The sequence below is a fragment of the Bufo bufo genome, chromosome 4 (genome assembly GCF_905171765.1).
Source record: "Bufo bufo chromosome 4, aBufBuf1.1, whole genome shotgun sequence".
NCBI classification, from domain to species: Eukaryota; Metazoa; Chordata; class Amphibia; order Anura; family Bufonidae; genus Bufo; species Bufo bufo.
In genome coordinates, this window is record NC_053392.1 from 121,978,543 (window position 1) to 121,989,698 (window position 11,156).

Here is an 11,156-nt window from a genome sequence, read left to right on the forward strand (position 1 = left end):
AAGATAGCTTTTTGAAACATCTATACAAAAAAACGGTCATTCTAATGGCGACTACATCGACCCGTAGGTTAGGTGAAATTCAAGCTTTAACCACCCGAGAACCTTACCTTTAAAATTTTAAATGATAGGGTCATCCTTAGACTAGATCCAACCTCCTTACCAAAGGTAGTTTCTACGTTCCATCTAAATCAGAAAATTATATTGCCTACCTTTTGTGCGGATCCAAAAAATGACAGGGTTTTTTCCCTGTCATTTTTTGGATCCGCACAAAAGGTAGGCAATATAATTTTCTGATTTAGATGGAACGTAGAAACTACCTTTGGTAAGGAGGTTGGATCTAGTCTAAGGATGACCCTATCATTTAAAATTGCTAGATGTCAGGCGTTCTCTTATCTATATAGAAGCTACCAGTGGATTTAGGCAGGATGCTAATCTGTTCATACAATTTGCCAGCCAAAACAAGGGCAAGAAATCTTCTAAGACAACGTTAGCCAGGTGGATAAAATCGGCAGTTAGGGATTCCTACCAGTTGCAGGCAATATCCTGTCCTCAAGATATCAGAGACCATTCCACCAGAGCAGTTGCAGCTTCGTGGGCAGAACACGCAGAAGCTTCTATTGACCAGATTTGCAAGACAGTTATATGGTCAAATTCTCATACCTTTTTGCAAACACTATAGATTAGATATTGCGGGAAACCATGACCAGAGGTTTGGACGGAAAGTTCTCCAAGCCGTGGTCCCTCCCTAGGTCTGTATATTAATCTGGTATTACTCCATGTTGTGCTGTCATAGAGGACGTCCTGGGAAAATAAGAATTAGTCTTATTGTAATTGTTTTTCCGGGAGTCCGACATGACAGCACCCGGAGTTCCCTCCCTATTTTCCCTTACGCTGCGTTCAGGCCTGAGCGTACGGGATGGAGCGCTCTGTATGCGCGTTTACAGACGCGGCTCCGGAACAAGCGAACGCCCATTGTCGCGCGTTCCCGGAAGTCTATGTACGGGAACGCGCGACAAGACGCCCCAAAGAAGCTCCTGTACTTCTTGGGGCGTCGGGCGTTTTACAGCGCGATCGTACGCGCTGTAAAACGCTCAGGTGAGAACCATTCCCATAGGGAAACATTGGTTCTTGCCTGTTGAGTGTTTTACAGCGCGTAGGAACGCGCTGTAAAACGCTCAGGTGTGAACCCAGCCTTAAGATTATTATTTAGTTTAAGGGGTTTTTCTGTAAGATATCTATCAATTATTGGGTGATCATTTAGAAAACACTGGAGGGGGGGGGGACTTTTAACCTCTCTGTTTCCTGTCCCAATAGTGGGCGGGGAGACATCCTCCATGTGGTGCTGTCATGTCGAACTCCTGGAAATACAATTACCAGTAATACTCCTCAAAAATGGTAAGAGGAGTATTTTTACTCTTCCGGAAAAAATGTAGTGCGACCTCTGCCCCCCATGTGCCAGGCCCCTCAAAGGTAATATATTTACCCCGCTTCCCACGCTGCTCCTGGTCCCCGTACCGCCGCTGCTGCTTCTCCCTGTACATGGATGAAAACATCCTGTGTGGGGGGGGGGGGGGGGGGGGGTGGGGAGAGCAACCAATGGCATTGCGGGTGGCGCTAGGGAGGCTCGTCCCCGCCTGCCATTGGCTGCCCCGATTTTTTTCATCCGTGTACAAGGAGAAGCAGCGGCGGTGCGGGGAACAGGAGCGGCGCAAGTATATTACTTGTGAGGGGCCTGGCACATGGGGGGCTGTTGGATAACAGTTCAGTTTCTCAAGTCCTCTGGTGCTGATCCTTCTTGTGTGCTGCAGTACCGCAATATCTTCTGCTTCAGGGGGGCTAAAATCAAACCATTATATACAAGATACTGCGCACTACATTCCACCCTTCCTATTCTGCTAGAACGGGATAACCACTCTGTGTCAATATTTAAATCAAGGTTACCTTGTTATTGACTTTTATTCTGTGGTTTCCTCTTCACTCCTATTGCAGGTTCTCTTACAGGATTTTCCGTGGGTTCGATCCTGTGGGTTCGGTGTCTGTCTGCTGGAGCACGCCCCGGCCGTTGTATATAATTATCATCTGTTGGATAACCCCTTTAATAGTATCCCACTGCTTCAGCTCTACAGCTCCTATGCAGACCTGTGCGTCGCCATAGTAACAGACTACATCAATCTGTTCTCTGCTTATTTCTAATTTACCATATGTCATTTTGAAAGGAGCATGACTACTAGATCAGACTACACCAGGTTTGTCGTCTGTTGCTATGGAGACACACACTTCAGTTTGTAATAGATTTTTTTATAAAGACTATTAGCAATTTTTTTGTTTATTAATTTTAAAATTATTGGAGCAATAAAAAATTGGTTGTGTAGGTGGTGGAGCTTCCCTTTAAACTAGTAGACTACTGCTGCCTGAGGATTGGCCATTCACTCTCAGCCCTTGTGTTTTGTCAGTGCCTTTTGTGACTCCCTGAACATGCATGTGTATCCAGCTTCTATCCTTTTTTTTTTTTTTTTGTTTCTCTTTTGCGAGTTCTGTTGTGGATTTCCACTGTGTACCTGCTCATTCTTCCCATTTCCACCTTTTTTTTTTTTCCCTCTACTTGATGCTTCCTTCTCTCTGAATACATTCATATCTGGTATGTACGCCTCTACCTCTCCTGCTGTGCATCTTACATTGCTGTTCTTTCTCAGATATCCGTATCAGCAGTCATATGTATCCACCTTTCTCTGCCACACACGCACACGGTCTGACTTCTATGTTTCTTTTTGCTGCTCTCCTCTGGTCAGCCCGACTCCACCTGCCCCCACAGGCCGCCCGAACCTTGCTCCCTCGCTCCCCGCAGATGGAGCAGACCTTTTCTCTGCCCGTGGCATTCTGTCGCTCATCCAGACCTCCACCCGCAGGGCTTATCAGCAGGTCCTCGATGTGCTGGATGAAAACCGCAGGTGAATGTCTACCCTGTTCCCTGTCCTAATTACCCTACTGCCACACCCTGCAGTGCTTTCAAATTTAAATCCACCTTTGTGGGCATTGGTTGCTCCAAAGCATACAGCTGTTGAGTGATTTTTGTTTCCTGTCCCTTTTGTCTTCACCTTCCCGTTCTGTCCTTGTTCTCCTTCTTAATGCTCTAGGCCAGTCTTGCGTGGTGGGTCTTCAGCCTCTGCTCCTTCTCATCATGATAATCCAAGGTAATCGGCCATGTTTGCCAGTGTGCTGCTTGTAGATCACTGTTTATCGCCATTTGGATTGCTGAAAATTGTGCTTATCGCTGTTTTAAGACTAGGTCAGTGGAATGTTTGTTTGACTGGGCCTACAGCAACTATCATTGGACCCTTTCATTAGCTACACACGTATTATGACACTATTGCAATGGTGCAGGCATTTGCTCTTATAGCAGCCGTGAGAGCACAGCATAGTGTATCAATACCGTTTTGCCAATAGGTAAAATCTATAAAAAAAGGTCTTTATCAAATTAAACAAAGTCCCTGTGACAGGAGGTTTCCCAGCATTAAAAGGGTTGTCCCATCTTGGACATTGGCGCATATCACTGTCTGATTGCGTCTAACCTTAGAACTTTACCCGGGTGCCCTCCATTAATTTTTAAGGGACTGCCGAAAATAGCCGAGCACTGGCTTGGCTATTTCTGTAAGCCCAATAGAAGTGAATGGAGTGGTAGCCTCGCTTGTGCGGTGCGCTTCCCATTCACTTCAATGGGACTTCCGAAAATAGCTGAGCGTGCCCTTAAATTGCCTGTAGTGCAGGTGTAAACTATTGGATAAACTACCCATCTGACGTTGTCCTTAATGTTTAGCTAGCCTATATTTCACTGGTTTGATTTGATAAAATAGATCAATTTTCCATGCAAAAGCTTTGGAATCAGGTGATAATCCTATATGAATCTGCCGCCTTAATTCCACAGTAATTACAGTTTTTCTGATTGTTGCATGCCACATCACTTTTCTTTCTATTCTTTTCTTTCTTTTTTTTACTTTGCCACACACAACACATTGCACCTCTAACATAGACAATACGATTGTATGTAAAGGCCTCCTATTATCCGTGTAGTCCATGACCTGACACAGTAAGGAAGTAGAAATGCGAGGAAATAGACCAGGGCGACTCCACACCTACACAAAGAGTCTTTGTAAAATACAAGAGAACACTTACAGAGCTCCAGTTATAAACACCAGCAGTTTTACTTTTCTGCTAGATTAAAAATGCGTGACTATTATTACACCAAAAACAGGCATAAAAATTATAGTGAATGACCCCCATTGACTTGTAATGTCAAAGGTCTTTATGATTTAACATACAGAATAATGTTGAAAATCTCAGCTTGGTACACCAAAGGCTGGTTCATTTACGACATTTTCCATAAACTTGAGGGAAAAAAATCTATTTAGCTAAATGTAGGATTCCCTAGATGGAAAGGGAAGTGGGACTACAACTAGCGAATAAGGCACATGGAAATGTAAAGAAGCTCCTATCTAGGAGGACAGAAGTGGACTCTCTAGTGCCCCATATTGGATGACTATCCTATAAGCCAATGGTTGGCCGGTTTTCTATATAGACGACATATGCTCAGAATAAGTCATCAATATCAGATCGGCGGGGGTGCTTGGAGTCTGACCCTGCCGATCTGATACTGATGACCTATTCTGAGGCTCTTCAGCTTTTTGAAGAGAACTCAGTACTCTTATGAGCGCTGCCTTCTCTTCACTGTTTACCTGCTCCCTGTCGACATCCTAGCAGTGAGCAGTCTAATTACATCTCCTCCATCCCATACACCTCAATGGGAATTAATAGTTACACTCCGCCTGCTTCTTCCTATTGAAGTGAATGGGGATGGAGGAGTTGTAATTACACCTGCTCACCGATGTGAGAGAAGAGAATGCAGGGCTCACCGGAGCCCTGATTAGCTGGAGTGCCAGGACGCGGACCTGAGGATAGGTTATCAATATAGAAAGCTGGACAACCCTTTTAAAGTGTAACTGCCATTTTATTTTTATTTCTGTAATGTATAGGGGCAGTGATACTGACCATTTTTGTAATATACTTTCATTACTGAAATCGTACATTTCTATAAGACAAATAGCTGTAAAGTAGCCCATTTTGAGCCTTAGCAATGCTCCTCTGTCCTCAGTTTACATAGCAGCGGAGACTGTGCTCAACACTGACCGTGTTATGTAAACAGGAGACAGAGGAGCGCTGCTAAGGCTCAAAATGGGCCACTTTACAGCTATTTTTCTTATAGAAATGTATGATTTCACTAATGACTTTCAAGAAAAAGACATTCATCTACAAATTTTTGGGGGGATTTCCCTTTGTCAATGCAGAGCAGGGTACTCTACAAGGAGAAACTTTATTCCCCCAGAACCGCATCAAAACCAATACCCTGCTCTGCACTGAGGAAGGGCAAAAACCCTGAAACAGCTGTCTGCGGATGGGTGTCATTTTCCAATGGAAGTCATTGTTGCAAGACCTCTTTTAAAGGGCCAGACATTGGCTTTTAGGGTAGCCTTAGGTGGCACTAGAGAGGTAGGTTTAGTTCTTCTGTATAAGGGCTTATTTCCATTAGGGTCCATTAACACATCCAGATCCGTTCCGCAATTTTGTGGAACAGGTGCGGACCCATTACTTTTCAATGCGGCTGGAATGTGCTATCCGCATTTGTGGATCCGCACTTCTGTTCCGCCCAAAAAAAAAGACATGTCCTATTCTTGTCCGCAATTGCGGACAAGAAAAGGCATTTTCTAGGAGATTGCCGGCGATGTGCGGTCCGCAAAATGCGGAATGCACATTGCCGGTGTCCGTGTTTTGCGGATCCGCAAAAGACATACGGACATGTGAATGGACCCTTACTTTTATAGGCCAGACAAGGCTCCCTATGCCAACTTGGCTGCACAAGGAGAAATGTAATTCCCCTAGGCACATGGAGTGATCCACTAGCTTCAGGGCACTAAGTTTTGCACTTGTGCCAGTTTTAACCCATCTTTTAAATATGTGTGTTGGCATTGTGCTCCTGTAGGTATGCAGTTTCTACATTGGATGCCTCCATGGATGGAACACCAGATGACCTGTCATTAGTGGATGCAGCTTCACTCAGAAGACAGGTTAGTCATTGTGGCGTTGGGATCAAATTGCTTCACACTTCTGGAGATATACCACCATCAAATGTATCTAGAGGATGAAGTGTCAAAAAGGATAGCTGTGTACTTAAAGGTTTTTTTTCTGGGCTATTTATAAAACCGTTCTTTGTAATGCCCTGTGGAAGGAAAATTGTTAGGTTAATACTTACCAATCCTTCACTCCGCTGAGCTCGCAGAGGTTGCGGGCTCCTCCGTCCAGGTCCCAGATGTGTGTGCTTCTTCTCCTGTTCAGCTGCACTTACTGCTATGGTGAGGACAGGGCTTAGTGGGAGGTGGCGGGGCTTTGAGCGCCCTGCCGGATTTACTGTAAACTTACGCCAGAAACTGCCATAGTCTAGCTAGGGTAGACTTCAGTTTCTGGAGCATGGAGTGCCAGAAATGCACCTAATTTATTAAGAGGTGTTATTCTTCTAATTGATTTGGCACCACACAAAGAAGAAGGATAAGCGCATGAATTGCGCTAACAGAGGCGCATCTCACTCCAGTGCAGGGAGATCAAGACTTTTTTTTTCCTTAAACAGTGCCACTTTTCTCCATGGGATGTGTTTGGTATTGCAGCTCAATCTTTATTCACTTCCTGAACAAGAAGGAGCTATTATTTTGGCTACTACAAATTAGTCCGCCACCCTTACTACATGACAGGTGGTGATGGGCACTGTACAATACAGTACAGGGCCTCATTGAACACAGCAGTGTAGCATGCAGCCATGTGCCTTAGGTCTTGAGCGTGCAGGCTGGCTGCAATTTCAAATCCTAAAAGAGCACTGTAGATCTGTTTTGGACATCCTCATCAGAATCATTAGGTGACGATAAAGGAGTTTTTTTTGGGTAAATTGAGCACAGAGATTACACCTTAATTATCAGTCCACCATCATCTCGAGTGTTGTCTACATGTTTTCTCCTGCATACAGAAGCTATTCAATTGAATTTAACTGTATTCATCAAAGATGAGAACTTCTAAGGCCAAGTTCACATGTGTGTGAGAGGCTCATATGCGGATTCTGTCATGTCAGTGGGGTCCGTCATGTCATGGTTTTCGGCTCTCCTTCTTTTTTGGTTTTCTGCTCCTATGAAGGAAAACAAAAACATCTTGATGTGAACCCAGCCTAAATCTTTAGATAAAATGTTCCAGTTTATTTCATTTATTACGTACTAACTCCATACACAAAAACATTTCCCCTTGAGGTAAAAAAAAAATCGTTCACAAATTCTCTTAGCAAGGACCTTTTGTGTAAGGCCGGCCATAAACATAAGAGAGCATTAGGCCAACAGCTATCATCCCCTCCTGCGCAGGCATGCTCGACTGTGCAAGCATGTGTTCTCCGCAGGAAGATGGGGAGGAAGCTGCAGCCACACGTTTTTGAGCATCTTATCTCCCCGAAAACAAACGGATGGGGCAGTAGAAATACAACATGTCCGATCTTTATCTCCTCCGATTGGGGGAGAATCCAGAGGCCCACATACACATTAAATTAGATGCCCGACCAACATATATCAAATGTGTATTGCCAAATTAAAAGGGTTGTGCAGGCGGTGTATAGCGATGACCTATCCTCGGGATAGTTTATCAACATCCGGCAACGCGGCCGATCAGCTGTTTGAAGAGGAGGCTGTTTGAAGAGGAATCCATAACGGGATACTTCGATAACCCGAACGTTAGACGCCGAACTTAACACACAAGTTCGCTCAACACTACTCTTCATTACACTGCGCATCATCTCCCTTGCCGCAGTGGTGTGGTGTAATTACAAGCACTCGCTCCATTCAAGCGACTGGCACTGCGTGTCGTCTCCCTTGCAGTGGTGGTGTGGTGTAATTACAAGCACTCTCTCCATTCAAGTGATGGGCAGTGTAAGGCCTCATGCACACGACCGCTGTGTGCATCCGCGGCCGTTGTTCCGTTTTCAGTTTATTTTCGCGGACCCATTGACTTTCAATGGGTCCATGGAAAAATCGGAAAATGCACCGTTTGGCTTCCGCGTCCGTGATCCGTTTTTCCAGTCCGTGAAAAAAATATGACCTGTCCTATTTTTTTCACGGACAACGGTTCACGGATCCATTCAAGTCAAGGGGTCCGTGAAAAATCACGGATGCACACAAGATAGTCATCCGCGTCCGTGATCCGTGTCCGTTTTTCCTATTATTTTCAATGCAAACTTGACTTAGTTTTTTTTTTTCACTTTTCATGTCCGTGGATCCTCCAAAAACCAAGGAAGACCCACGGAAGAAAAAACAGTCACAGATCACGGAACAACGGAAATCCGTTGTGTGCATGAGGCCTAATAAAGAGGAAGTAGCGCACGCCTAGAGTGCGGCCTCCTCTTCAGACAGCTGATTGGCAGGAGTGCTGGATGTCCTGAAGATAGGTCATCAATATATGCTGCCTGCACAGCCCCTTTAAATCAAGCCATTACTGATTGAACGAACTGGACGAATAATAGGACCCACATTATTTATTTATTTTCTAAATTCACAGATAATCAAACTGAACAGACGCCTTCTCCTCCTGGAAGAGGAGAACAAGGAGAGGGTCAAGAGAGAAATGGTAATGTACTCCATCACTGTGGCCTTCTGGCTCCTCAACAGCTGGTTCTGGTTCAGGCGTTAAGATCTTGCCAGAGGAGGGACTACACAGACATCATACAAGGAGACCCACCAAACCTTACGACAACACAGACAGTAGTGGGAGAGACCTAAATCCACAGCAAGGTCATCAGCCTTCTACGGGAAAAATGCTTGTCATCGCTTCCCTCCAGCTGAGCCGCAAAGAGTGCGTTCAGCTCTGGCTGTGACTGGGTTAATGTAAAAAAAAAAGTGTATTTTCATTGTCTATGTTATGCTGGAGTGAAGTCTGTGTTGTCTCTGAAGCCTTCTTTCTACGTACAGCATGCAATAATCATTCCTGATTTGAGACTCATCAACCTCTGTAGGTTTCTGTTATAAACTGTGGGACAGGGTTGAGATGAAAGCATCACTATAGCATGAGGGGGTTGTGAATAAAAATATCTAGATTTTCAAGATGTTATCAAATGCAATTGTGACGAGTCTCAGCTGTGACAAAGGGAAACAAGTTTATAGCACAATAGAGCTACAGTATGTTTTATACATATATATATTATAGATATGACGGAGCTGAGTTTATTGGCATATGTGCACAGTCCTGTACATAATGCTTGTGCCTCATGCCATTGTGTGCATTGTTGTAATGACTGAAATGCATCAGCTCTGTATATTAGGATACGCTATGGAGGTGAAGATTGCGTTTCAGTAACTAGATCGAGGCCCGGTTTACACATGCAGTTAGGGAATTTTTTATTTTTTTTCCTTTAGCCAAAACTTGGTGTGAATCAGAAGTGAAGGGAAAATATAAAGAAAAACTTATATTTGACTTCAATTTTGGATCCACTCCTAACTTTGGCTTCAAAACCCCCTGGTTACCCTTGCTGGTATCTCACTACAGGATATCTACGGTAGATTACCTGTCTGTGCACGTGACGAATCTAAAAAATAAAATAAAAAAATGGAGGTTAGGCCAGAGACACACGAGCGAGTTCAATAGCATAAACTCGCAGGGTGTGTCAGTGAGGTCCCATCCTACCCTCCGCCCCTCTTGACAGGATCACACAGCATTATACTGAATTATAATGCTATATAACCCTGCGAGTCCTGAAATGTATTGTATTACACTGACAGAATACTGTCAATGTAATACCAAAGATTCCAGAACTCTTAAGGCCCCTTGCAGACAAGCGTGAGCTGATTAGTTCCGGATGTGTTGCGGATGCGTTCAGTGAAAAATGTGCGGTTTTGCCTGCGATTGTGTTCAGTTTTTATCACGCGGGTGCAATGTGCATTGATGCGTTTTTCACGCGCGTGATAAAAAACTGAAGGTTTCCAAACAACATCTCCTAGCAACCATCCGTGAAAAACGCATCGCATCCGCACTTACTTGTGGATGTGATGTGATTTTCATGCAGCCCCATTCACTTCTATAGGGCCAGCGTTGCATGAAAAACGCAGAATATAGAACATGCTGCAATTTTCACAAGTGATGTGTGAAAACCAACGCTCGTGTACACAGACCCATTGAAATAAATGGGTCCGGATTCTGTGTTCGCATCACGCATTGCACCCGCGCGGAATACTCGCTTGTGTGAATGAGGCCTAAGGGTTACACAGGCTTCTAAATCCGTATAATGCTGTGCGATCCTGTCACAGGAGCGGAGGTCAGGACGGCACCTCTCACTGACACATGCTGCAAGTTTAACGCATTGAACTCATTTGTGTGTCTCTGGCCTTAGTGGTTCAAATTGACAAGACTGGAAAGTTTGGAAGCTTTTCTATTAAAGTAAAGGGGTTGTCTGAGTGTTTTAAAAAAGTAGCAGTAGCAAAAACGGGAAAAACAATACAAACCTGTTACTAGGGTTGTCCAGCAGGATATTTGTCCCTACTGATCTGCAGTTCCTGGTCCTGGCATACAGTAAATGCAGGAGATGCCTGTTCAGACATTTACTGGCCGCAGTGATGACCCACGTCAGCTAGTGTGTGGCTGAGCGGGTATCTCCTGCCTTTTACTGTGTGCCAGGCTGGGACCAGGAAGAGCAGAACAGCGGTGACCCAGTATGCATTGGAGCAGAACATCGATGAGGTGAGGAATGCTTCTTATTTTTGTAGACTATTGTGCCCCCTATATTTATTCCCCTGACAACCCCTTTACATCTTCGCTCCTCTAAGAGAAAGTGGGGAGGTATTCTACAAAAAAGGATAGCATCTATCTCTTTTACTACTTTGTTCGTAAATGATTGAAATTCACTGATAAACCAGGTACAATGCCATTACATGTAGCTGAATGTAATGGTACCTTTCACTTAGAAATTCATTGCTTCGTTCTGGAGAAAAGTTTGCAGTTTAGTGCACCGAGGGCGGGCCTAAACCACTCTGTGCACCCTTGCTTCTTTTGTCAGCCATTCCCTCTCTATCCTGATTGACAGGGCCTGGTCCCTG

The 11,156-nt window shown here is 44.5% G+C and overlaps 1 protein-coding gene across 7 annotated transcripts in view; it reads left to right on the top strand.

Annotated features, from left to right (window-relative positions):
- MFF (mitochondrial fission factor) overlaps positions 1–9,149 on the top strand; it is a 36,719-nt gene extending 27,570 nt beyond the window's left edge. For 4 of the 7 annotated variants that reach the window (XM_040427807.1, XM_040427808.1, XM_040427810.1 and 1 more), the window contains 4 exons: positions 2,790–2,948; positions 3,135–3,191; positions 6,032–6,116; positions 8,629–9,149. In XM_040427807.1, the coding sequence (XP_040283741.1) occupies positions 2,790–2,948; positions 3,135–3,191; positions 6,032–6,116; positions 8,629–8,760 (433 nt within the window). In that variant the 3' untranslated portion in view covers positions 8,761–9,149. The remainder of the gene's footprint in view (positions 1–2,789; positions 2,949–3,134; positions 3,192–6,031; positions 6,117–8,628) is intronic. The other 3 variants (XM_040427811.1, XM_040427812.1, XM_040427813.1) reach the window with 3 other exon arrangements.
- Positions 9,150–11,156: the final 2,007 nt, after the last annotated feature.